This window comes from Melanotaenia boesemani, chromosome 4 (genome assembly GCF_017639745.1).
Source record: "Melanotaenia boesemani isolate fMelBoe1 chromosome 4, fMelBoe1.pri, whole genome shotgun sequence".
NCBI classification, from domain to species: domain Eukaryota; kingdom Metazoa; phylum Chordata; class Actinopteri; order Atheriniformes; family Melanotaeniidae; genus Melanotaenia; species Melanotaenia boesemani.
The window spans coordinates 1,995,917-2,023,183 of NC_055685.1; the positions used below are offsets into that span (position 1 = coordinate 1,995,917).

Below are 27,267 nucleotides of genomic sequence, written 5' to 3' on the forward strand. Positions count from 1 at the left end.
TTCATACACTAACTACCGCCATCTATCGGACTGGAGGACACAAAACACAACAACTTTTGTTCAGCATTTTCTAGAATAAAATTGTCATGTGATCTCTTTTAATAAAATAAAATAAAATAAATTTAATCAGATATTATCATATGTCAGTAAATTTCATGCTTTTTCATCATAATTTACAAATGATTGTTTATCTAATATACAGTATCATGTCTATGTAATCATTAAGCAAATTTTGTATTTATTATTAATTTTTTTATGATTGTTTCTGCCCAGTTGGCAGACATAGATTACTGCATTCATGTTTGCAGCTCCTGTCTTAAAAAGTGGATAAAGTTTGTTCATTTTGGAGATGAGATAAATTAGTTTCTGCTACTTACCTGAATGAAAACAGAACAAGTTTCACCTGTGGATCATGAGATGTTGTTGAAATCCTTAACAAAGTCTGGTGAGCTATAAGCATGCCCCAAGTTTAGAAAAAGCAAAGAAAAATGATATTTAATGATCATAATGCAATAAAAAAAACAGTAATTAAGTGACAGTCAAGGCTGGGTTTTATTAATTTATTTCTTTTTGTCTTCCAGCTTTTAAAGACAGAAGTATCCCACACCATTGCCAGTACAGAGAACTCCTCCTCCTTGGATCAGCTTCTCAAGGATAATCAGGGCTCTCTTACAACGTCTCCTTCCAGCAGGCAGTGGGGCTTCAGTCGGGGGGACACTGGCAGGCGGACTGTCTGAGAGCCCTGCTTAATCTGGGAAAAGGGAATTTTAGCATCTTCCAGGGTCAGTGGGAAGACCATGGCTCCATCCAGGACCTGTCAGGAGTCTTTGTTGGTTCTTTTGTTGCAGATCTTGCTGATTTGCTCGGCTCAGGTAAGAGATAGGTGTAGTTTTCCTTCCCTCTGTGGATCTTTTTTGGGTTTTATTTCCTCTGCAGCATTATAATAGAACATTTAATGAGTGTGAGGTTAATATTTAGCTTTGATTTATAGTTTTATCAATGTTCTTTTGTGTTATATTTTATATTCCTGTTGTTCAGCTTGTCTGAGCTGCTCAGAAATAAGCTGAAGTAAATCAGCCTCGTCGTTCTTATTTTTCCTGATATGATACCTGTGAAAACTACATGTAGTTAGAGCCTTTTAAGTAATTTATTAAATCCAATATTTTTAATATCCTGCTTTAGAAGTGCTATAAGCTGCGTGACTGTTAGAAACAAATGGAATTCAGGCAGAATTAGCATTTTTTTCACCAACTTAATTAAAAAGTGTTTTTGACTGTTTTGGATGTTCATCTAAAAAGCTGCTTTGTGGCAGCACACGCAGCTGGCAGCAATAAGCTCCAGACAGCAGCAGTAATCTGAACACATGCTGTTATTAGGGACCTGATGGATTGTAATGAGAAACCAGGCTTGCTTTCATGACCTTGGTCTTGACATCTTGCAGACAATGGCTCTCTGTGTGAACAGCCCCTCACATCAGCAGCAGCAGCACGATGTTCAGAGATGGATTTCAGAGGAAAAAAAAGTTAAAAACTTATTTTTGTGCTTGTTTTAAAGAGGGGCCCGGTTGGACCCAGAGGCCCCCCGGGACCTCCCGGCCCAGGCGGCGTGCCAGGAGTGGATGGAATTGATGTGAGTCTGCATGATGTTCTCTCTTCTTCAGAGCTTGTTTTTAGGTGTGTTTCATCCAATCGCAGAGGTCCTGTGGTTAAACCATCTCTGTGAACTGCGAACAGTAACATGACTGCATCAGCACTCAACACACTTATTGGAAACCATTTGTTGTGTGTTTGGTTCCTGTAACCCATCACCAGAGAGATGACAGGAAATGAGAGGATGCGTCACCGTAACTGCTTGACCACCAGAACATCCGTTAGCTTTTGGTTGGCCTGAAAGATCTACAGGAGACAGTCTGAACCAGAAGTTTAGAAACATCTGGCTGCATCAAGCATTCATTTTGTTTTGTGAAGAAACCTGAAAGAAATATCTTAAACACTGAAACAAACCAGTGTTTCCATGACTACTGCTGTCATTTCAACATCCTTTAAATGTGTCTGCAGGGGGATCGAGGAGAAGACTCCACAGTGGTTGGAGGACTGGTGAGCTAGCTTTATTTTGTTGTTTTTTCTTTGTTTTTCCCCAAGTAAAAAACTAACTTTGGGGTTTATTAGTTAAAATAAACTGTGCTAAAGCTGATTCTTTTGCTTTCAGGGACCTGATGGAGACAACGGTAAAGATGGGACTCCTGGAGCGCCAGGCCTTCCAGGCGCAGATGTGAGTAAAACAGAGACACTCTTCCAGCTCATGCAGCTGATTTATTTCTGCTCCACAAACCGAGGAAAGACGTTTGAATCCAGCAGCAGCTTTAATCCAGAAGACCAGTTTTAAGTTCTGAGTGAGAGGATGTGTTAAATCTCTGGAAGATCTGAGCTGGACGACCTGAGATTAACATCAGCTGCTGTGTGAACAGTTTGTCTTGGCCTCCACTGAGCAGAAATGTTGAGGAAGAAAAAGCTGCCTTGAATAAACTAATCTGGCTGTTTAGGGGAGAGTTTCAAATAACGTCCTGACAGAAACAGGGGTCCTTTTGTGCATTAACGGCGTTAGCAAGGAGAATCGGCTGCCCAGAGATGGCTGACAGGAAAGAAGTGTGTGCTGGAGAAGGTGGAGCAGAATGGTGGCAGTGTTTCTGCTGTCAGACAGACTGAGAAAAAAAACGCACGAAAAGTTACAGCAAGCGTTTGTAAAATCAAACAACAGAAGAGTTTCTTTACTGTTAGCAACAGGAAACAAAACAACGGAGAAATTTGTCCAAACTAGCTTTGAGTTTGGTCGTCCATCTTTCTCTGCTCTCCAAATTTAACTAGGTGATGTTTCCAGAGTTTTTTTTTTTTTTTAGGGAAAAGGAAGGTGAGGGGAGGAGCCAAAAGTGTGAAAACAGGTCCCACCCTCCATCTCATTACCTCAGAATGAGCGAAACCATCAGTTTTCTAAGAACCATATTTTTGGTTCTTGTAGTCATTATAAATTTATAACTGGTGGCATAAATGATGGAAAACAGCTTCTTTGTACAAAATGGTAAAATCTTTGGTCATAATCTGCAGTCATAATAAACTTTGATCTATAAATATATCTATAAACTACAGTATTTGGAACATTTGAACATAAAATGTAAACATAATAATAATGTTTAAACACTTAAAAACAGATGATTATGTAAATGAAATATTTTCGTGACATTTTACAGTTTCGTGTCATCTTTGCAGGGACCTGTGGGACCTCCTGGGGATTCAGGCCCAGTGGGTCGAAAGGGGTCAAAGGTAAACTCTGAAACTGGATTAATGGATCTGTTTTTGTTGAATCTCAACTAGGAGGTTCTGTGGGAAACAGAACGCGTTGTTTATCTGAAGCTCTGGTCCCAGAAAAAGCTTGGACCAACCCATCCTTGAATGTTTCAGAATTTTCTTCATATAAATAAAAATAAATCTGAAATCATTGTCTTTGGAACCAAAGATGAGCATCCAGTGTCCAGCTTCAGTCAGCAATGTTAAAACCATCTGATCAATCCAGAAGGCTTGATGTCATTTTAGACTCAGATTTAATGGACATATTGAATCAGTAACCAAATGGATTGCATCCAATCTCATCTTCGATTCAATCCCCAATTTAATGATCTACAAACAAACAGATGCATGTGGAGTTCCCCAAGGCTCCATTTTGAGCCCCCTATGTTCAACATCTACATGCTCCCACTAGCTCAGATCATGGAAACAAAACATATCTGATCATAATTAGTTTCAGCAGGGACTCTAGTCCCAGACAAAGCTTCAGTTTGAACCTCAGTCTAATTCAACTTATTTCTTCAATGTTTTTCTTCAGCTAAATATACAGGTGAAACAAAAAATATTAGAATATCATGCAAATTTTAATTATTTAACTTAAAAGGGAAACTAATAATTAGACTTATTACATGCAAAGTGAGATATTTCAAGATATTTGTTATAACTCTGATGATTAAGGCTACAACTTATTAAACCCAAATATCTAAATCTCAGAAAATAGAATATGACATGAAATCAATAAAAACGGGTTTAGAATCCAGAAATGTTGACCATCAGAAGAGTCCAGTCCTGCATATGAACCCAGGTCTTGGTTTGAGGCCTTCTGCATGGATTCCGGCCTCCATGCGGCGTGGCATGGATGTCATCAGCCTGTGGTCCTGCTGGGGTGGAATGAAGACCTGGATGCTTCAATAACAGCTTCAACTCTTCTGCATCGCTCGGTCTCATGTCTCATCCTTCTCTTGGCAAGGGTCCATAGATTTCTACGGTTCAGGTCAGGAGTCTGCTGGCCAGTCCAGCCCAGTAAGCCTTGGTCTTTGAATCAGGTTCTGGTTCTTGTGGCAATGTGGGCAGGTACCAAGTCCTGCTGGAAGATCAAGTCCGCATCTCCAACAAGCTTTTCTGCTGAAGGAAGCATGAAGTGCTGTAGAACGTCCTGGTAGACGCTGCATGGACTCTGGTGCCAGTGGACCAACACCAGATGACATGGCTCCCACATCACCACCAACTGGAAACTTCACTTCACTTTAAGAGTCTTGGATTGTTGCCTCTGCGGTCTTCCTCCAGACTCCAGGACCTGGATTTGCACACGAGATGCCAAATTTGCTCATCAGAAAAGAGCCCTTTGGACCACTGCTCAGCAGACCAGGTCATGGTTTCTTTAGTCCAGATAAGACACTGCTGACGTGTTGTGTTCAGGAGCAGCTGGACTAGAGGAAAACGACTTGTGAAGTCCAGGTCCAGGATCAGTCTGTATGGTGGCTCTGGAAGCTGGAACTCCAGCCTCAGTCCTCTCCTTGTGAAGCTCCCCCAAATCTCTGAACGGTCTTTTCCTGACCATCCTCTCCAGCTGCTTCATCCCTGCTGGTTGTTCCACCTTTTTCTTCCACACTTTTCCTTCCACTCAGCTTTTTATTGATGTTTTGATGCAGCACTCTGAGAGCGTCCAGCTTCTTCTGCAATCACCTGTTGAGGCTTTTCCTCCTTGTGGAGGGAGTCAGTGATGGTTTTCTGCAGGTCAGCAACCTTCGCTATGATGGTGGATTCTACTGAAATGAGACCGTCTAAATGCTCAGGAGTCCTTTGTTGGTTAGATTGTGTCACTTAGAGGCGACAACACCGAACCTTTTCACACTTCTACTTCTCTGAGATTTTGACTTTTGGGTTTTCATAAACTGTATAATCAGAATTATAATAAATGTTTGAAGTATCTCACTTTGCATATAATGAGTGTATATATTAGTTTACCTTTTTAAGGTGGATTACTGAAATAAAGTTTTGCGCGATATTCTCACTTTTTGAGTTTCACCTGTAAATAATCAGCAGTGTTAAAAATAATAAATGGTTCTGGTCCAAATTATAGATCTGATCTGCTGATGCCATATGAGCCACCACGGCTGCTAAGATCATCTAGGTCAAGTTTGTTTTCCACTACTAAAAGCAATTAATTTTCTGCTCCTGAACGAACTAACAGAAAATTTGAAGTCTGATTCAAACCCAGGTCTTAAAACTTCATTTGACATGACTTGACGTTAAAGAGTTTTTCTTTTTTGAGTCTTTTTCAGTGTGCGCACAGTCTCACTCACATTCTGTAACTCACTCTTCTCTCCTGGTTATTTTTAGTATATTGTGTTGCCTTATGTGTGAAATGTGCTGTAGAAATAAATGAGCCTTGCCTTGAAAATAACTGTCATGATTCTGATGTCAGATATTTCTGCTCTCGTGATTAGGGGGAACCTGGCGCTGCAGGACCTCCTGGAGAGTCTGTAAGTGCAGATATTGTACTTTACATGTTAAACCACAGATCTAAATATGTTGTCATTATTTCTGAGTTAAAAATGAAAGAGCTGCATCATCAGAAAGTTGTGTGCTTTCTCTCCTACAGGGAGTTGGAGCCGACGGGCTGGATGTGAGTACTCCATGTTGCTTTCCTTTGATTTGATGGCAGATTTCAGGCTGTTCTGTGGCTGCAGTGAGACTGTGATATGTTCAGGCTGGTAAAACGTGATGAAAATAAGTTTATCTGTAAAAATGTGAACCAGAGTTGTTTGTCACACATGTCCGGAAAAACAAGTCTAAATAATAAATATGGTATTTTTGGATTAAATTTATTTTTATTTTAACTGCAAGAGAAATTTTCTCTTGTTGAAAGTGTCACTGTTTTAAAATGATATTTAAAAGAAGACCAGGAAGAAGCACAGGTTTCTTCAAATCTGTGACTACACCAGGAGTTGGTGCTTGGTCCCATTCTGTTCACTCTGCACTTGCTCCACCTTCAAGTCATCAGTCGCTTTGGAATTTCATTGCACTGCTACGCTGCCGACACACAACTTTATATGTAAACCAATACAAAACCGCCGTCCTCGTCTTCACCATCCTCCTCATCCTCATCATCATCCTCATCATCCTCCTGATCATCCTCATCATCGTCCTTATCATCCTCCTCATTGTCCTCCTCATCATCCTCCTCATTATCCTCATCGTCCTCATCATCATCCTCATCATCCATCCCACCCCCCTCTGTCTGTCTGGAGGACATAAACGTGTGGATGAATCACATTTTCCTACAGCTCACTAGCCCCAAAACAGAAGCAGTGTTAGTCAGCACCCCCCCCCCACCAAATTTGAACATCTACTACCTCCAATCTTGCTTTCTCTGGCCAGAATATCCCTTTTCCATCAGTAGTCACCAAGCTGGGTGTCAGGTTTGACCCTTATCTCACCTTTGAGGCTCACATTAAACACCTCTGTAAGACAGCCTTTTTCAACCTCAGAAGAATTTCTAAACTCCACAAGGCCCCTCCTTCTGGAGTTTAGAAATTCTTCTAAACTCCACAATGTGTAATAATGCATGTCCACACCTTTGTCTCCACCAGACTGGACTACTGGAAAGCACTCCTTGTCAGGATCCCCAGCAAATCCATCCAAAAACTGCAGCATATTCAGAACAGTGCTGTTAAGATCCTGATGAGAGTACAGAATATGAGCATGTCACCCCCTCCTACATTCACTACACTGGCTCCCAGTCTCTGCTCGGACTGAATTTAAGATCTGTCTTCTCACCTTCCAATGCATCCATGAAATGCCCCCCAATATCTGGCAGAACGTCTCACCCCATATACCACAGCACGATCCCTCTGCTCTTTAAACACAAGCTGTCCCCTCCCACGCAGAACCAGAACCAGGACCAGGAACGGCCCCTCACCGGTGGAACGCTCTTCCTGACAACCTCAGGGCTTCATAGACTCTGGAAAGTTTTAAAATGGGACTCAGAACCTTCCTTTTTAAGAGACATTTTCATTCTTACTGTTTTATTGCCTGTGTGTTGATGTGATTTTGTTTTTTTCATCTTCTTCATTGACTTTCTTGAAGCCCTTTGAGATTTTCGATCAATGTAAGTCCTTTACAAATAAAATGCATTATTATTATTATTATTATTATTATTATTATTATATGTTAAATATGTTTTAGTGCAAATAATGGCCAGTTGGGTCTTTGTGTAAAAATGTAGAGGATACAGTTCTATCTTTACACGGGCTTCCCGTCTGTCAAAGAACTGACTGCTGTTGGTTTACAAAGACCTGAATGGTTTAGGACCAGAATCCATTCTGGATCTTTTGGTTGGTTATGAACCAACCAGGTCATCGGGGTCAGGTCTACGTTTTGTTCCAGAGTCAGAACTAAAGATGGAGAGGCAGCGTTCATCTTTTATGCTCCTCACATGTGAAACAAACTCCCAGAAAACTGCAGGTCTGCTGACTCAGCAGTTTTACATCAGGGTTAAAAACTTTTCTGTTTGCTGCCTTTTATCAAAACAACTGTTAATTCCCCACACTGGAACTTTAATGCTTGCATTTTATTTATTTTATTTTAGCTTTTTTGTTTGTTTTATTTACTTTCTTTTATTTCTTTTAAAGTTTGTTTTTAGTGCATTTGTTATTGCTTCCTGCACCCGCTGCAGTGCTTTTAATGTTTAATGTAAAGCACTTTAAATTGTCATGGGCATGGAATGTGCTATACAAATAAATGTGCCTTGTCTGTGCTGTGCATGTACGTCCAACAGTGACTACAGGTTTGTTTTCTAACAGGGTATTCCTGGTACAGATGGGCTGCCAGGTGAACTGGGAAAAGTGGGACCACCTGTGAGTATCAGAAACTCTGATCAAATATGTTTTTATTGTGAAATGAGTTGGTTTCCCATTTTTTAAGAATAAAAAAACTTCTCTCCGACATAAACATCAAAACATGTACTAATGACGAATAAATATGTCCTCCATCTGTCATAGGGAGCAAGAGGAAGGCGAGGTCAAGCTGGTGCTGCTGGTGCCGCTGGTCCTCGGGTAAAGATCACATTTGATCTCCAGTCTGCTGTTGATGTTATTTGGGGTTCCAGTATGTTTTCATGCTTCTCTGCACTTTTTAAAAGAGAATGTTATTGATTAAACTCATACACTTTTTATAGGGACCTCCAGCTGTTTATCAGGGCGAGGAGCTGGTGAGTAGAATAATCTGCACCCATCTGTTAATAAAACGTCTTACAAGCAGTTCACGCACCAGAGGAACAGATGTTCTGTATTGCAGGGAAAGATGCTTAAACTCCACTTTCAGGTGGATTAAATAAAGCTTAATCAGACAAATTTCACCTGGAAAAAGAAATCATACAACAGAAGAGGAGCGAGGAAAGCATGACATGCAGAATCGAACCAGACTGATGATTTAAAGCAGAGTTTCTCAGGACCTACTGCCCCGCAGGTTGTGGATGTAGTTTCATCATCCTTATGGTTTTATCTTCATTACAAAATGTACATTTACCTGTGTCATGCTTCCTAAAAGCCACGGAAGACAATCTGTCCTTGACAGGTGGCGTTAGAGGCAGTAAGGCCCACTTCCCCATACAGAAGCTCAAGAGGGACATTTCACTATTGGCTACATAAAAGAATAACAATAACACATTTTATTTATAGAGTTTATATGTTTGTTCTTTGTGTCGAGTTAATGTAGGATGTGATGTAAGGTGCTGTTCTGCTGCAGAGGATAAAAGAATATAAAGAAGTTGCTAGCGCTTTGGACCATACCACCGTTAGAATTATAAAACACCTGCAGGTGAAACTCTACTAACATCAGTCTGTTGGTGGTAAATGTTTTGGTTTGGAGTCGTGATCGTCAGAAATCCCTGGTCGTGGGGCTTTTCAATGACCTCAAATAGGTGCTGTGTTTTTCAGTGTCCCAATGCCTGCCCATCAGGCCTGAGTGGACATGCTGGACTCCCCGGGATGAAGGTAAGTTCACCTTTAGTGGCACCTGAAGATTAACTGCATTTCCCATTTTCCTGCTGCTGATGTTTTACATTTTTCCTACAGGGCCACAAAGGGGCTAAAGGGGAATCAGGTGAGCCCGGACGACAAGGACACAAGGTATGTGATGATGCTGAACAGGTGATAAACAAAACAAAACTAATGCCTATATTTCAAATCTCGCCATTAATCTGCCATTATGTCCAACAGGGAGAGGAGGGTGAACAGGGACCACCTGGTGAAGTTGGCGCTCAAGGGCTACCAGTAACATAGTTCACCTTTGTCTCTAAATATAATATCTGGAGAAATATTTGGAAACAAACATATTAACTCTTCTCTATCTGCTGAGTAATTTTAGGGCCCTGGTGGATCAAGAGGCCTTCCAGGAATATTGGGCTCCAAAGGTGACAGGGTGGGTTTCAAAATAAAAAAGAGGAATCAAACCAGTCATCTGTGCAAGAAAATGAAAATTTTTTTCAGATGACAGCTCTTCATTCATGCATCTCTCCATAAACCTAACCTAGTTATGTGCCTAAAGATAAACTGGATGCAAAATTAAGATGCACAAGTAGATGAAAAAATAAATTGTAAATTTATTTATTCAACAGAAACAAGAGATTCTGGAAGAAATTCCTAGTTAAAAGAGAAAGAAAAAGTAGTTCTTTGTTCTTAGATACAAAGGAAGAAAACATGAGAAAAACAGGTTAATTTGGCTTTTTGTCTAATTCCCCAAACAGGGACCCCGTGGAAAACCTGGTGATGTGGGACCTCGGGGAATCCAGGGGTCACCAGTAAGTGATTGTCTCCTTATTCTGTGATCTTTGTTGTTTAAGACAAAATACTGATGAATAATGACATTTTTCAGGGTGATCCAGGACAGAGAGGAGTCACAGGTGAGATCGGGCCGAAGGGAGTACAGGTAAGAGCTGCAATCAGGATAAATGAGCTAAGACATGATGTAGTATATACTTCACATTTACCTTAGTTTTTCTCTTCTTCCACGCTGTTTCCACTGTAAACATTTCCACTGGGCCCAAGCTTTTATAATTCCTCTGTAATTCTTTAGGAAGTTTGTAGTTTTTACAGATTTTCTTGTTTGTTGTTTGTCAGGGTGACCAAGGACCCGTGGGAATCAGAGGAGTGCCAGGACCAAAAGGAGAGACTGTGAGCTCTACTTTACCCTATAAAAGCTGGAATTAGTTACTCATTAAATACAACTCTCTGTGTATTAATACATTATTACTTCCTAGTCTAGGCATCCATGACACCCTCGTGCTTTTCTCCACCGCCTTCCATCCTAACTTCTCTTTTTCTGTTTGTCCATCTTCCTTCTACCTTTGCACAAGTTTGTTTTGCAATAGTTTCTTTCTTTTAGTTCACAAATTTTACAATTTGGCCCAAACGTCATTATCAAAGAATATTTCTTTTCAACATCTCTACTCTAAATCCCTCTAATGTAAAAATTTTCTTATGAAATAACCTTTTTTTCAATGATAAAAGCAGCTCTTTATTCTCTCTCTCGTGTGACAGGGCCTCCCAGGTCCGGATGGTCGTGAAGGAATACCTGGGCTGCCCGGCTCCAAGGTAACCACTGTTTGCATTAACGTGTTACAAATATAGTATTAAAGTTTTCATTCTCCTGTTTGAAGCTGGAAACATGTCTGGTCTGATCTGTGCCCTGTCAGGAGCCAAACCCATCTTTAAAAATGAATTTAAACTTAAGTCCATCTGCTGATCAAATAGATTTAACTTCATTCTTAAAGAGAGCATCCATGTTTGATTATGGTATTGGTCCTAAAATAAGGGAAAGACACATTGCACAGAGTTAAAGACCCTCACAAACAAATCCAGACACACACTAAGGTTCAATAGTTCAGTACTTTATAATCTCAAGCTTTGGACCAACATTTGTGAGAATTACTGTTATAAAGTCTGAAGGAGAATGTTCCTTTTTTCCATCTCATACAATGTTTGTAAACTGGTTCTTTGTTAAAGACGCACTACAGAACTTGCAATTTTCCCAGAGATGCTCCCCCTTTCGTTGGCTAACCCGGCATCCATCTTGCATCCTACCTGTACAGTGAACCCTGTCCAGCCAGTAAAAGACAGTCTTGACTCTCTCTCTCTCTTGTTCTGTCTCTTTCTCTCTTTCTTTTCCTCTCTTCTTCCAGTAACGTCTTCCTGTGTTTTTTTGCTGAATCAGTCACGGTCACAACGGCCGGTGTGTTGATATCCGTTTGCTAGCGTGTAAAGTGAAACTTGGCTGCAACGTCATGCAGTGCCCCAGATGGAAAAGTAGTGTAGTGGGTTTTTTCAACATCGGAACTCTGGTGGGCAGCAATGGCTCCAGAAATGTGCATGACAGATGGCACTGTGCCGTCAAACGAGTCCGGAACGCTGAGTTTTAAGGTCTGAAAGTTACGTAATGTGTCTTTAGGCTACAGTTTGGCTTTCTTTCTTGCCACAAGTTTTACGCTGTCCATGTGTGAAAATGATGTTCACTGTTCCCTGAACCACTCTTTCACAATCAAATACCATCAGGGAAGATGGAAGAACCTACTCATTCTGTCACGGGAGCTGGTGTGCAGCCTCTGCAGCTTCTATAATCAGACTCATCTGCTCCACCTGAGCCTCATTACCACTCACTCGCTCCACCTGTTCTTCACCCTATTTAATCCCTATCCAGTCTCTGCTTCCCTGCCAGATGGTCACCTACTGTCCTTGTGAGAAACCTTGTACTAAAACCTTGTCTTGCTCTAGATTCCTGTTGCCGACTACTGCTGCCTCCTTTGACTCCCCGCTGCCTGATTCCCTGTCGGACTCTCCTACCTTCTGCCTGCCTGGTTGCTGACCCCTGTTTCTACTCGACCACCGATCACCGCCTCTCCAGGCGTAAATAAACTGTTCAAACTATTCCGTGTGTGTAGGCTGAATTACCGGGTCTTCCTTGAGACAAACGTTACACATTCAGTATATTCAGGTATCAGCTGACCTCATTCTTTGGACACATTATGTTTCTGAGCCTTGACCTGAACCTTGACCTGACCAACAGAAGCAACCCCAGATCACAGACACAGGCTTGTACAGTAGCACTAGGCATGATGGCTGCACCACTTCTTCTGCTTCTCTTCTTACCCTGATGCTCCATCACTCTGGAACAGGGTAAATCTGGACTCATCAGACCACATGACCTTCTTCCATGGCTCCAGAGTCCAGTCTTTTAGCTCCGTAGAAAATTGAAGCCTTTTCTCCGGTTAGCCTCACTGATTAGTGGTTTTCTTATGGCTCCACAGCTGTTCAGTCCCTTGAGTCCCTTCACATTGTTCATGTGGAAATGTTCTTACTTTCACTATTAAAAGGTAGCTGTGATTTATACACGACCACAGGTAGTTTAAAGATGAGAAGCTGCTCCCTGCTTGTTAAATAACTTGCTGCGTATGAGACATCATCCATGCAGGAATCATTAGTTATCAGGGATATAAGGCAAAACTTAATTTCTCTAATGAATACTGATTTCATCTCAGTGGTTATTTTTTGTAGGTTGAATTTTGGGATAACTCCAAAACCCGTGAAGTGGTCAGTCTCCATCAGTATTCAGCCTCTGGTCCCTGGTCCTGGACCCTTTCCTTTCAGTTTTATTGAAACATGTTTCTTTTGAGTGATTCCCTTGTGTTTGCATTTTGACGTTCTTAAAAAACATAATTATTTTCAGGGTGTACCAGGAAAAAGTGGGGCTCCAGGTGATGCTGGTCCTCAAGGACTTCATGTAAGTGACCTCTGAGCCGTTGATTCATCAGTAACAGTTTGACATTTGGGTCAGAGTTTGATCATTGGAACATTTTTCTTTGTGCAGGGTTTACCCGGATCATATGGCCAAAAAGGACACATGGGTGTGAAGGTATGAACACATCAGGATAATTTAGTACCATGTGAGATGGTGAGAGCTACATTCACCAGATGGTTCTTTTTCTCCCTCTGTTACCAGGGTAGTACAGGAGATCCAGGAGTTGTAGGACTGATGGGGTCTCCAGGGAAACAAGTAAGGGAAACAAACACATCCATCATTTTACATCGTTCTTCGCTCTGCTGTTCAGTACATTAAACACTTTGATTATAACAAGTTTAAAGTAGGAACTCTTGAAATAAACGGCACCTGAATCATCCGATCTGGTGTCTTATTTGCTTTCAGGGTGAGCGTGGCGAGCAGGGAGTGGTGGGACCCGTCGGACCCAGAGGAGGACCCGTGAGTCTGAAATCCATATGGCTGTTTTTACTTTTACCTGAGAAGAAAAACCTCCAGCAGAACCAGAACCAGGGAGACATTGAGCTCGGATGCTCAGATTTAACCTAAACTCTTCCCATTTTAGGGTGAACGTGGAGAGAGAGGACCCGATGGACCTCCAGGATCACCAGGAGCCAGGGTAAGACCTCAGAGACCATCTCTGTCCTACCAAAACAACCTCTTAACCAAACACAGAGAAATGACCACAGAGATCCTCAACCAGAGATTATGACCATTTCCTAAATCAGTAGAGGGATGTCTCCAATAAAAATCAGATATGTTTGAGGGATGGCTCAGGAGGGAGAGTGGTTGTCTAACAGTCACTGACTTCCCCACACTAAATGTAACCAGACATCTGAGACAAAGAAGTCCTGACTGGGTGGAAAAGAGCTGTTTAGTGGCAAAAAAAAAAGACTTGACAAGTAGTATTATAGAAATAAAGTCAATTTATAATTCTGAAATGCACAAATACTGAATCAAATTATATTCACTGAGATAAAAAATAAATAAAAAAGCAAAAAAGCTGAACAAAATGAAGCTGTGTGCAGGTCTAACTAACCCCACATTTCTACACACAACGCTTCATTCATTCATTAAAATGCTCGCTGCTGCGTCTGTGCTGGAAGACCACTCCAGCTTCTGGTCTAGAACTAGAACCACCCCCAGGTTTCAGTAGTTCTGCACAGTATTTCCTCCCCATCAATGCAGATGGGCTGGCTAGGTGTTTTAGATCTCCTAAAAACCACCAGCAGCTCTTTGGTCTTGGAGGTGTTCAGGAGAAGACAGCTCTTTTTACTCCAGTCTGTGAAGACCTCTACAAGGTCCCCGCACGCCCCCCCACCCCGCTGTCCACTGCTCACACAACAGCTGTATCATCTAAACACATCTGTTTGTGAGTTGGACCTAAAGTCTTATGTGTTGGGCGTGAATGTGTTGTACTGAGGTCTGGATCATGTGTAGTACATAATCCAGGATGTCGGGGACGGGGCCACGCCATACCCACAATTATTGTTGCTTATGAAAAAAACTGCATCTAAAATAAAGATATTATACTGTATATAAACATATTGAAGCATTCGCAGCATTTCATCTGAATGTTTTGCACACTATAAACCCTAATACACAGTAATAATATTATAATATATCATAATACACAATACTGCTTTTAGTAAGCTTCATTGATCTTTTAATTAAATCTGCTTTTTATTTGGGATGTTTATATGTCCTCACTGCAGTTGTTCCATCAATGAACCCCTTCCTGTTTGTTCCTCTTAGACTAAATTCATTCTGGCAGTTGGAAAAACTTTGGTAATTGATCATTTTTAATTCTGTATGTGATTGGAACAATTTTAAAATAAACCAGGTCTTTAAATGTGAGTATTTTCAGTTTGATGAACAGTTGTGAAAAAGTGAACAACAACATTTCCATCTCAGTCGTCTTACTGGAATAAACAGAAGATATAAAAGGTTAAAACAGCTGAATTTGAGTTGTGAAGTATAAAAACTGGATCCTGCTGCTGATATAATCCAGTATTTCTCATGTATTTTGTAACTCGAGCATTTTAAAAAGCTCGTGCAGAGCTGAGAGGAAAACAACAGGATTATAACAACAAGGCTGCTGAGGAAAGAGGACGTGACCGGGCAGAGAGAAGAAAAACTGCTGTCATGTGTCAACTGAGCCGAGCTCCAAGCTGCTCTGGGACCAGCTGAGACCCAGAACCAGCAGAATCAGAGTTTCTGAATCTGCCCTCCTGTCCGGAGCATATTATTCAACACTGGAATAATCAACCAGGATCTTGATCATGCTTCACTGCTGGGAAGTGGACGTGTGATGAAAGTGTCGCAGGCCGTTCTGAACTTCTGTCCTGGTAGCTAAGTCTCTAATCCAACAGAGTAGGGGCATGAATGGCTTCTTGTTATGGTGTTTTTTTTTTCAGCTCAGGGGATTTGGAGCAGGAAAAGAAGCTGAGAAGCCCTGAAAGAAACCTCTGTTTACCAGGAATGCCCACATACACCCTGACACATCTGATGGAGGCTGGGAGGCGGGGGGTGGGGGGGTTGGTTGGGGTTCAGCCTCGCTCCTCAGATGATGTGAAGCTGGAAATGTTGTTTTGATTTATTTATTTGTGGAGATATGGTTGGGTTAGGGTGGGGGAGGTTTCTCTTTTAGGCTTCACACACTTGGTTCTGTGTTCTGATTTTGTGTGTGTTTTATAGGGAAGCAAAGGGGATCCAGGCCTTCCAGGACTTCCTGGTCCTGCTGGTTATCGAGGCCAGAAGGGAGATAGGGTAAGCCACAGAAAATGATCCTGACTCAGATCACAGATCTCACTCAGATTTTTCATTTTCATCTGGACTCATAAAAACAGCATGATGATGAGGTTAGTTGGATTCAGTGTGTTTTCTGATGATCAACAAGAGTCCTGCAGGTGTAAACTTCTGTACCCACGCACTGTCCATTTATGTTAACGTAACCGTAAATAAATCAGTGGCAGCAGATTCTTCTTTTAACTCACTAGGAGGCTTCAGCCACAAAGTGACGACATTAAAGAGAGATTCAAGTAAAATATTTATTAAAATAACTCAGAATTTAATAGACAGAATTTCCTTTTTGCAAAAGTTTATAAATGAATCATTGCTTTTATCATGCAGTTTTAATAAAACAGCAGTATTTAATTTCTAGTATCTGCAGTCAGTACTCAGCTGTAATATACCAAATAATAAAGAGTCATTAATATTCATGAGCCGGTTAAAGAATTAATATCTCATCTGTGAGGCTTCTTAGTGAGTTTCAGCTCACTGCTTTCACTGCTGTAGTCACCGAGAGAGACAGACAGACAGATTTTTCTTTAATTTCATTTACATATTTACACATTTAATTTATTTGCATGTTCGTTACTACTTTCAGATCACAATAAATCTATAAACCCCAAACATTTAATACAGCTTTTCACATTATGATTGGAATAACTTTTCCAGATGTAGAAGTTGTTTTTAGTACGTGTACGTATAGATGCACAGCGTTCAGTCAACAGGTGAAATCAGTTAAAGAACTGGAATGTGGAACGTCATCCCGGCTGGTAATAGAGACTGGGCCACGTTCAGTTTGGAAATGAAAACATGGAAAGTTGCCACTGGCCAATTCTGGCATATTTACATATTACATGTCCCATTTAAATAAATTATTAGAATTTAGATTAGCAACTTAAATACGTATACATTTCCACCTGTACTGACTCGGCTCATAATACAAACTAAAGTCACATCTATTGAGTCAGAAAGATAGAAAAGATAAAACAAGTTATCCCCGTTTTGTATTTTTCTCTTGTTCCTGCTGGAGTGTCTCCAAGTCCACTAAGAGGTCATAAAACCCCCCTACGAGAGACACTGGCCCACAGTCACCCCAAGAAGTCTGATTTCATTTCCTTTTTCTATATCTATGCCATCTGGTAAATCCTTCCAGTTACCAAAACACATCATTTTGTCTTATTCCTGTTCAATGAAGGTTTGTAAAAGTGAACCCTAATTTAAATTTATTCAGTTCTGTTGTGGCATCAAGAATTAGTCATGATTCAGGCTAAAAGTACCTGGAGCTTCTGGTATTTGGCTCAGAAAATGTGAAGATGAAGAGATTGCTGCGGTCAAAACCCTGGAGCTGAAAAACTTTAGGAAACAAACTGCAACCAGCAGATAACAAAATAATTGAGCTTGTTGTGTTCAGCTGGACTCGATGTAAACGGTCAAATCTGAGTCACATTTCCCAGCAGGTTACTCTGATTTACATTAAAACACTCTGACATCATGTCTGCAGGAGAGTTTTATTTTTCTCTGTTGTCAAAATAATAATTGTTCTCCTTTTTCTCTCAGGGTTCAGTTGGTCTTGATGGTCCAAAGGGAGATCAGGTATTTTATTAGACTTAGATTTCTTCTGTTGACTTGGTTCAGACTAAAGGCCAAACATCCGCCCTCTGTCTTTACTTTAGGGACCTGCAGGTGCTGAAGGAACGCCGGGAGAAAGAGGGGACCTGGTGAGTGATGCACACCTGAAACACCTGCTTCTGATTGTTGCCATGACGGCAGATTTCTCAGCCAAGCAGTGAGACACACTGTTACGCAGTACCGCAGCATTTAGAGAAAGATTTAAACTCAGAAATTTGACTTTTTAAAAGATTAAACTATATAAGAAAATGTTTTAGCAGCATTTTACAGACATGTAATATTTACATATCTTCCATTTCAGGGTGATGAAGGAGAAGTGGGAGAGAAAGGATCGGTAACTGCATCTGAACACAATGTCATTTGTTACAGTAGATGCTATCCCACAGCAAAAAGTACTTTATTCAAGTGTTCTACAAGTACTAAGAGTACTCATTTTATACTAACACTGAGACAATTTACTGAAAGTTTACTTTTTATATACTATATTTTATATACTTAATAGTATAGTGACGTATACTTAGCTTATTCTGAAATGTATAAAGAAAAGTCTTATTAGATTAATACTACAACTTATACTTTCATACTAAAGCTTATACTTGTATTTAAGTACACTTTTAACTTCTTTCTGCCACAAAGTACTAATACTTGGTATATTTTGATCCAAGTACAGATTCCGGTCAAGTCGTTGACTCATGGTCACATTTAATTTAGCAGAATAAGAAAGTTTTTACTGCATGTTTGCTCTGAGGTATCCCCTCGTTGTAAACTCACATGTTCAAAGTTACATAATGCTGGTGTTTAAAAGTTTACAGTAAATAGTATGTGTGCTCATTATCTGTATGTTCCTAAAAGTTCAGTTTTAGTAATTATAAGTTCATAAAAATATACTCAAATAAACTAAAATGTGGACTAGAAGCATTTACCTAGTACACTAGTAGTATATAGATTATATTATATTATAGATTATAGAGTGTACTTGTACTTTTGTAAACTTAAAATGTTCCAGTTTAGCCCAAAGAAGTATTAAATTAGTATTCTATCTAGTACACTACAGGTACATGGTCTGTAGTATACTTGCTATACTTATACTCAGGTATACTTAATGAAATAAACTTCAAGTATAGTACTTTTTGCTAAGGGATAGCTTGGGATGCTGTAAGAGGAGCTATGGTGCAATGAAAGAATGAATGTATTCCTCCTGGATTAAATCTGCTCCATAGTTTGGTTGCAGTTTATCTGTGAGCTCCTACAGCTGTTGTGTTCCCGTCATCGCTAATAATGCTGATGGAGGTGGTCTGTCTTGTTACATTTCATTGTTTTCTCCTCATTTCTGTTTTTCTTTTATGTTTTTTGGCCATTCGCTGTTATTGATTGCAGTCAGGTCCACCAGGAGAGACCGGAAATAAAGGACCTGAGGGCAGCCGAGGACTGCCGGGTACAGATGGCAAGGCGGGTCAAACAGGACCACGGGGCATGCAGGGCGACATGGGGGTGCCAGGCCTGCCAGGACAGCAAGGACCAGCGGTGAGACGACTGATGTCCATTTTCAGTATGATGCACAGTATAAATGGAGGTTGCTGGTTCAGGGTGTTGATCATTGCTGCATTTTGTCCTGGACTCACCTAATGTGTCGCTGGAAGAACGCACACACATCACTGCCTCCATGACTAACAACACCATGTTGTTGTTGATCACGTGTGCGTGTGTACAGCGCACAATGTCACAGCATCTGTGACATCAGAGTCGCTTGCTGTGGATGGTAGGTGGAAATCAGTCTGTCTAATAATCATTCAAGTTTTAAAGTGATGGCAGGGAATAAAAAAAACTGTACATGTCACTTGGTAAATGGTCTGTACTTATATAGCGCTTTTATCCAAAGTGCTGTACCTATATGTCACATTCACCCACACACATTCACACACTGATGGTGGAATCATAGACTTTGTGTTACGATGAGTCAGGCAGGAATGATTACTGGACCCCAAGATGTAAACGCTGAACAACCAAACAGCAGAGAATGGTTAGCTTTTTGTAAAACTAGAGAGGCCACGATATACCAGGTGAGTAACTGGACGATCCGGTGAGGAATGAAGAAAGGTCCGGTGTTTAAGTATTGTGGTGGTTGATCGGTGGATGAGGTCCTGGTGTGAAGATCAGCCCAGGTGAGGTGATTGCTGCTACTGTGATTCTCCTGGCTGGGAACAGACATGATGTACAAGACAGACAGAGGGAGCCAGATGCACACACTAGGGCTATCCAGGATATTGTACGATTTCTAACAAATTTTCCTCTCATGGCAAGACATTGAAATTGGTCATGTTGCCATGGAGACACCCCCTTAACAAAAGTTGAAAGTCTTTACGAGGCCTCTTTAAACAGTCGCTGTTCATTTTTAGAGAAATACCAATGTTAAAAAAGAAGGTTTAACACCTTACCACCTGAATCTATGTACAATTATATAAGAACAAAATAAATACAATAAAAAAATTGTATAAAAAGGAAATACAACTGAAATAAAAATAAATTACATGTAAATACTAGATAAATTTATAAAATATAAACTTTAATGAATAATGTAGAAATAAATACATAAATAATGGTAAATGAAATAAATAAATATAATAACCTAATTAGATAAAAAAAAAAAGAATTTTAATTAAAAGGCCAGAAGTAGTTTGTAGCAACTTTGTGATCATGGTTAACTTCAAGATACATCACACCAGTTCTTCTCTATAGCACAAACAGCTTATTTTTAGTAATTTTTTAAAAGACCCACTGCTGAATTTTGTCCAATTTTCTCAGTAAGTGGCCTCCTAACGACGGCTAATCGTCTGCATCCTGCCTCTTCTCTGAGGTCTCTCCTGCCAGTAAAAGTCAGCCTGATGTTGAGTCTTATCGTATTTCTTGCTCTGGCCCTTTCGCTCTTTCTTTCCTCTCGTCCTCCTCTTCATCCTCTTGGGTTTCTTTGATGAATCAGCCGCAGTGTGCATTCAAAACGACCAGTGTGTTGATATCCAGTTGCTGCCGTGTGATACTTTGCTGTAAAGCTGCTGTGAAGTGATGCTCCAGACTGGAAAAAAAAGTAGTGACGTGTGGTTTCTCAGACTTGGGACGCTGCAGGACAGTGACGGCTACAGGAATGTCAGTGTGGCATAAAAATGACTCAGAACCAGAGCTTTAAAGTCAGAAATTTTATGTGGTGAAACTTTAGGTGAATGACTGAAAAGGTTTGTTTGTTTTGTCATAAGCCACACTCACCTTATCCAATCATTTGGAAAAGGTGAGTCCCCCTGATAAAGCCCCCCTCTGGCCCACCCGTGTAAAAGTCTAGCTCCGGCACTGGTGCCAAGTTTGGCTTGAATCTATTCATAAACTTCTCAAATTAATGTGGTCCCCTAGCTTGCTGACTTTTTTCAGATCTTTAGGAGATTGTGGTGAACGAGAATTATGAATTTCATGTAAATATCTTTAATCAACATAAAGCTAAAACCAAAAATCATAATTCAACTTACTCTGTAATGAAGCACAGATTTGATCAATCTAAATATATTTAAGGCAATAAACTTTAAAACATATTTGTTTTTGCAGGGGAAAGCACCAACAGATACACACATCAAACAAGTCTGCATGAGAGTAATGCAAGGTAAGTTCTGTCCTCTCCATCCTCGGGTACGAGGGAACACATCACTGGGGGCCAACATTAATCTGACTCAGTGTAACCCACCTCATCCTGTGTCACAGAGCAGCTGGCCCAGCTAGCAGCCAGCCTGAGCAGGCCTGAATCAGGCATCGCCGGCCTCCCCGGTCCTCCGGGCCCACCTGGACCTCCAGGCCCAAGTGGAGAGAATGGTTTCCCTGGTCACACTGGATTAAGAGGTCTTCCTGGTCTGAAGGGTCCTTCTGGAGTAATGGGTCGCAAAGGACCCAAAGGTGAGACGTCTGTGCCTCTAAGAACAGATTACAGAAGAACAGGGACGAAGACTATGGGATGCTGAACTAACGTGAGGAAAAGTTGGCCGCAGCCATTTTTACTAGTTTTCCTGCTGATTTGAGCAGCAAGTTGGAGCTTTGGTGGTGTTCAGGTGGAACAAGCAGTTCAGTTCAATCCAACTTTAGTTATACAGTGCCAGTTTAAAACAAGTCATCTTAAGTTACTTTTACAGACGCAATTCAATCCAATTACCTACAATCCAGTTATAATTTATTTATAACAAATCCATCAAATGATCCACATCAGTCCAGTTTATAATACACATATAAACCAGTTCATAAGAATAATGACCGGGCTAAAGAAACCAACAGAGCAGTGGAGAGAAAAACCTCCATCAGAACCAGAACCAGGAATGAAAAACTCCAATAAAACCAGAACCAGGAAGGAAAACCTCCATCAGAACCAGAACCAGGAATGAAAAACTCTTAATATGGACTTGACTCTTAATAAGTCTGACTTGACAAGTCTGAGGTAAAGGATGCAGTACAGTTGTCTGTATTGGGATCAGCCGTGTATTTGATGACATCAAAGCTGTTGCCACACAAAAAAATATTATCAGAAAAAAATGCACAAATAGTACGTGTTTAGTAGTAAATGTTTTAAAACTGACCAAGCAGTGCTCACAACTGCTGCTGCTATGTTCTACCTTGTAGCTGAAATTGTATGCTACAATTCAGAAAAACATTAAATAAATAAAATAAATAAAACATTGTTGCCTAAAAATGATTAAAGCCCACATTACCTCATATAAAAAATATTTAAAAACAAAACTTAAAGTTATGAGTTCTCTCCTCTGCCATCTTTCTGTTCTTTAAATTGAAACAGTACTTGGGCCACAATTAATGTTTCACAAGTAGCTACACAAGAACACAAATACAGAAACACAAATATTGAGAAACGGCCACCAGGTAAGAGTACTGTTGCTGTGGAAACGCAACAGAAGTCTGGTTTACTTGTGACTTAATTTTTTACGTCAACTCACTTTAGAAAAAGTACTGATGTCCTCCTGTCTTTTTTTGTTTTTGCTCAAGAAGTTCTTACAGAAGACACAACCACTGTTAGCACTGCTCTCTGGTACTAGCTAATGCTAGCCAGAAGCACTAGCTATGTGAACATAGTGAGTGACAGCAAATCATCTTATCAAGAAACAAAAGAGCAAAGCCAATCAGAACAGTTTAAATGGAGTGTAAGGCGGGACTTATAGCAGCAAACTTGCAGATAAAGGATTGACAGATCTCAGTTGTTTGTGCCACGGAAAATGTCCCTATCCCCCTAAAATTTACAAACAGACTATAAAACAAGGGCACTCAATGGCTGCTATCTCAGGAACTCTCGGATTGGGTTTAAAAGCAGTCAGCTCAGTCACTTTCCTTTTTTCCTGGCAACAAATCCATGTAGAAGGTGCAGAAATGACAAAAGGTAATGAGAGGTGTTTTATAATAAACTAAACCAGGGGTGTCCAAGTCCAATCCTCAAGATCTACCATCCTGCAACTTTTTTGATGCAACCCTTCTCTAACGCGCCTAAATCAAATGTCATCTGCATGTCATTCAGCTCTGCAGAGGCTGGTAACGAGCCAGTCATTTGATTCTGGTGTGTTGGAGAAGGGCTGCATCTAAAAGTTGCAGGACGGTAGATCCCGAGGATTGGACTTGGGCACCCCTGTACTAATCTGAACAGGGAGCCAGTGAAGAGAGGCAAATACTGGAGAAATATAGTCCAACCTGGATAGCAGAAATTTAGACAAGAGAGATCTGATATTTAGTGAACCACATTTATTGGTTTAATTTGACTTTTGCTGGATGTCACATTTCTGATATAAGAACTTAGATTTTTTTTTGTTTGTTTTTTTTAACTCAGTAGGTGTGCCACTAAGTCTAGAAAATCAATTGAAAACGTGCATAGGACCTGGTCTGATACAGTCTAGGTGCCAACAAACAAAAACAAACATAATAATGCCCACAGAATTACCCTGTTTTCCTTTCTTTTAATTTTCTCAGGTTCAACTGTATATTAATTAATCTAAACTGTATGTTAATGAATCTATATCCTTTGTAAAATAATTTGGTAAAGACTTGAACATCGTATGTTTTGTAGTTTTAACAGGACCTGGTCTAATACGGTTCAGGCCTAAAAAAAAAAGTGGAATCGCCCTTTATGCAAATCAGCTGGATCCAACTTCAGTATTCTCAGAAACTGTAAATACTTTCCTGTGATGTGCTTCCTTGCTTCCTCTCCTTACTTCAGCCCCTCTCTTAGAAAAGATGAGTCAAAGCAGCTGAAATTTACCATGAGAACAACTCCATGAACATCTAGGAACACCAGCTGGCCTCCTCTCTTGTCCAGGTGCATTTTAGAGACCAAGATGTCCTTTCAGATTTCTTGCAAAGACTGGTGTCCTGGTCAGAGGCAGGTGGATCGGGAGAGGTGAAAAGTGCTTTTAGATGCCAGCTTCCCCTCGTTTGCTTTCTGTGACACATTACTGCCATCTGCAGTTTCTTTAGAATTGCAACCCACTTTCTTCAGAAGCTGATTAGTGTAAAAACAAGCATGAAGTCTGAGCTAGATGTTCATTTATTTTCATCAAATGTCTGTTGTTGGTGATAATTACTGTCCTCTCTGCAGGTGACCAGGGTGACAGAGGGGACAGAGGACCCACAGCTAGAGGACATAAAGGAGAGCCAGGGATCCCTGGTCTACCAGGTAGATTTCTGAACATTGTTCATTAAATGTGATGAAAAACTGTCTGCAGGTAAATGCTGTTTGACAACGATATCAAGAGGCCTATTTTTTTTTTTTTTTTGCCTCCTGTCAGAAATTACATCCCTAAAATAAATTAAGTATAATGTCACAACTACAAGGACTGTATGTATAATATTGTTCTCAAATAAAAGCATAGGCAGGTGAGATTAATACAGTACTGTCAGAATGAAGAAATGTTTTAATGTGTCCAAGTAAATTCACCTGGAAAACAATACAAAATGTTAACAATCCTAAAAGAAAACCACATTCATTTCAGTAAAAACTAGAAGGCAGGCCAGTTCATCTAGGAATGAGTTAGGTAATCCTAGGAATGATCAAAGGAACTAATTAAGCAGTCCCAGGAAGGAGTAAAGTTGTCCAAGGAATAAGCAAAGTAATGCTCGCCATGAGTAAAGTAAGCTAGTCATAAGAATGAGTAAAGTACTTCTAGGAATGTGTGAAGTAGCCCCAGGAATAAGTAAAGTAGTCCTATGAATACCTAAAGTATACCGGGAATGAGTAATGAAGTCCTACAACTGAGAAAAGTAGTCCCTGGAATTGGAAAAGTAATTCTAGTAACGAGTAGTCCTAGGAATGAGTGAAGTAATCCTAGATATGAGTAAAGTAATACTAGAAATAAATAAAGTAATCCTGGGAATCAGTAAAGTAATCCTAGGAATCAGTAAAGTAATCCTAGAAACGAGTAAAGTAATCCTAGAAACGAGTAAAGTAATATCTGAGGAAGAACTGTGCTACTGTAGAAAGTAAAAAGTGAAGCTGAGCAGGTTTCCTGGTGTTTAATAGAGGTTTTATGCAGGTAAATATTTCAGGAAGCCATCGGCCGATGATGATGATGATGATGATGGACACCTCTATCAATGGTCAGGAGGATCCAGGGATAGCCCCACATTCACCTTAGAAACACCATGAGGGTCCAGAAAGAAGTGAAGACCAAGATAGTCTATGATAGGAAGAGTTTCTCCTTCTCTATAAAACCTCCTTCATCTCCATGGAAACCAGCAGGACCTTCATGGTTGATTTCAAACTAAGGCAGAGTCATCGGAGAACATGTTAGCAGAGTTTTTAGAGCTGGAATCAAACTTTTCACCACAAAACAGCAAAAGTAAGACATGATTTCTGATTCTGGCTGCTAGCTCCAGAGTTTCTGTCCCACAGTGATGAGACAGACGTCTTTGTAACCAGCAGAGTCTCTGCTGTCATACGACTCCTTGTTTGTGTGGTTTGTGTGAAGTGGAGAAATTAGCAGAAACTCTAAAGTGGACAGAGATGTTCTCCTGGTTTTCCTACATTCCCATATAGCTGCTTGGGGTTTGAACTGTTTGGTTTGGATGCCAGTGCTTGGTGGAGTCTTTTAGCTGAGTTTCTCCTCGTCATGTTGCTATGCTACATGTTAGCATTGCTGCTTCCAGGTGTCTGCAAACATCTTCTGTTCTGTGGGACCTCTTGCTGCTTCCTGTACAGGAGGGTCTGGAGAGAAGTGGTAAATGTAAGAGTAAATAAAAGCCAGAGGGAAGGACTGGATGACTGACTTGTATTCCCCGTTCCTGCAGGTGAGCCAGGTCGGTCGGCTTATGGTACACACGGCCAAGATGGAGAGAGGGGACCTCGTGGCGTTCCTGGTATGAACGGGGTACCCGGGCCCCCGGGTGCCCCCGGTCTAAACGGTTACTGCGAGCCATCACAGTGTGTCCTGCCCATGGTGGCGTCGCCGGTCTCTGTGAAGGACTCCAGCATGAAGGGCCCCAACGAGATGTGATAGAGGAAAAAAACTAACTGGAGGAAGACTCATAGACTGGAGGAGAATTCACAGATTTATCCATTTGGGTTTTATCACTTGGTTTGTATTTTTTAAGCCATGTTTGTGGTTAGAAGCTGATGTGGACTCCGCTTTAAATAAAAAAGCTTCAGTTTAACATTTGCTGTTCTGTAAGTTTCAAACAGTTGTTTGTATTTCTGAGACATGAAGAATTGACAGTACGAACTTACTGGCTCCTTATCTGTCCAGTCAGGCTTCGTTTAGGTTGTTTTGGTAAATATGTCAATATGCCATTTATACACTGCTGGATGCTGTTTTCTTTTAATCCACTGAACTCCCCACCCGTGACTTTTCACCTCACTGTCGGATGCGTTTGATCTTTTCTGGACCGGGAGGTTGCCATGTGTGAAATCAGTTTTTTGTGACTTCTTATTTATTATATCGAGGTTTGACGTGACATCTTCAAGTTGTACAGAGGAAATAAACACGTTTTGATAACCTCTTGCATGTTTTGTATGAACACACAGAGCTGAAAATAAATTCACTTAAAAGGATCAAATTAAAGCTAAATTCCCCTGAAAACAGCTTAAAGTTTTCTTTTTCTTTAAATCAGACGAGTGTTTGGATCAGAGGCTGCAGGTGAGAAAACCTGCTTCACCAGATCAGTTTTTAGTAGCCTACACTAACCGTCCACTATCAGGTCCAACTTCTAGTACCAGGTCGGACCCCTTTTCTCTATGGAACTTGTGTGATGAATTGAACAAGGTGTTGGAAACCTTCCTCGGGGGTTTTGCTCCATATTGACATGATGGAATCGCAGTTGCTGCACATCCATGATGAGAATCTCCCGTTCCACCACATCCCACTGCAGTGGTTGCCAACCTATTTTCCTTGAGGACCTCCTTCATGCAACTACCAAAAACTCACAAACGCCACCAAACACTGGCTTTCCTCCTGAAATCTGGAACCAGGAACATTAATCAACTTGAGGCTGATTAATGGTCTGAACTTTGTGGTGAACCCTCTGTATTTAACCTCATCAAGTCTTTTCTTTAACTTAGATTTAGATACTCATACACCTGCTTCCAGCAGAGTGTTCTTTACTTGGTTAGATGTTGTGAAGGGGGTTTTCATCACCATGGAAACAATCCCGCAAACATCCACCTGTAAGGTCCAGACCTTTT

General features: G+C 40.6%; 1 protein-coding gene across 1 annotated transcript; it reads left to right on the forward strand.

Annotated features, from left to right (window-relative positions):
• The first annotated feature begins 207 nt into the window (after window positions 1–207).
• Window positions 208–26,581, forward strand: col9a1a (collagen, type IX, alpha 1a). The gene is made up of 33 exons (XM_041981843.1): window positions 208–445; window positions 582–872; window positions 1,555–1,629; window positions 2,058–2,096; window positions 2,209–2,271; window positions 3,264–3,317; window positions 5,789–5,824; window positions 5,944–5,967; window positions 8,147–8,200; window positions 8,345–8,398; window positions 8,521–8,553; window positions 9,281–9,337; window positions 9,419–9,472; window positions 9,563–9,616; window positions 9,711–9,764; window positions 10,090–10,143; window positions 10,218–10,271; window positions 10,463–10,516; window positions 10,883–10,936; window positions 13,065–13,118; window positions 13,206–13,250; window positions 13,338–13,391; window positions 13,542–13,595; window positions 13,720–13,773; window positions 15,852–15,923; window positions 17,502–17,537; window positions 17,618–17,662; window positions 17,875–17,907; window positions 18,951–19,097; window positions 21,162–21,216; window positions 21,315–21,503; window positions 24,190–24,267; window positions 25,878–26,581. Exons 2-33 carry the CDS (start codon window positions 798–800, stop codon window positions 26,081–26,083), a joined length of 2,064 nt encoding a protein of 687 aa, XP_041837777.1. The 5' UTR covers window positions 208–445; window positions 582–797; the 3' UTR covers window positions 26,084–26,581.
• The last annotated feature ends 686 nt before the right edge of the window (window positions 26,582–27,267 follow it).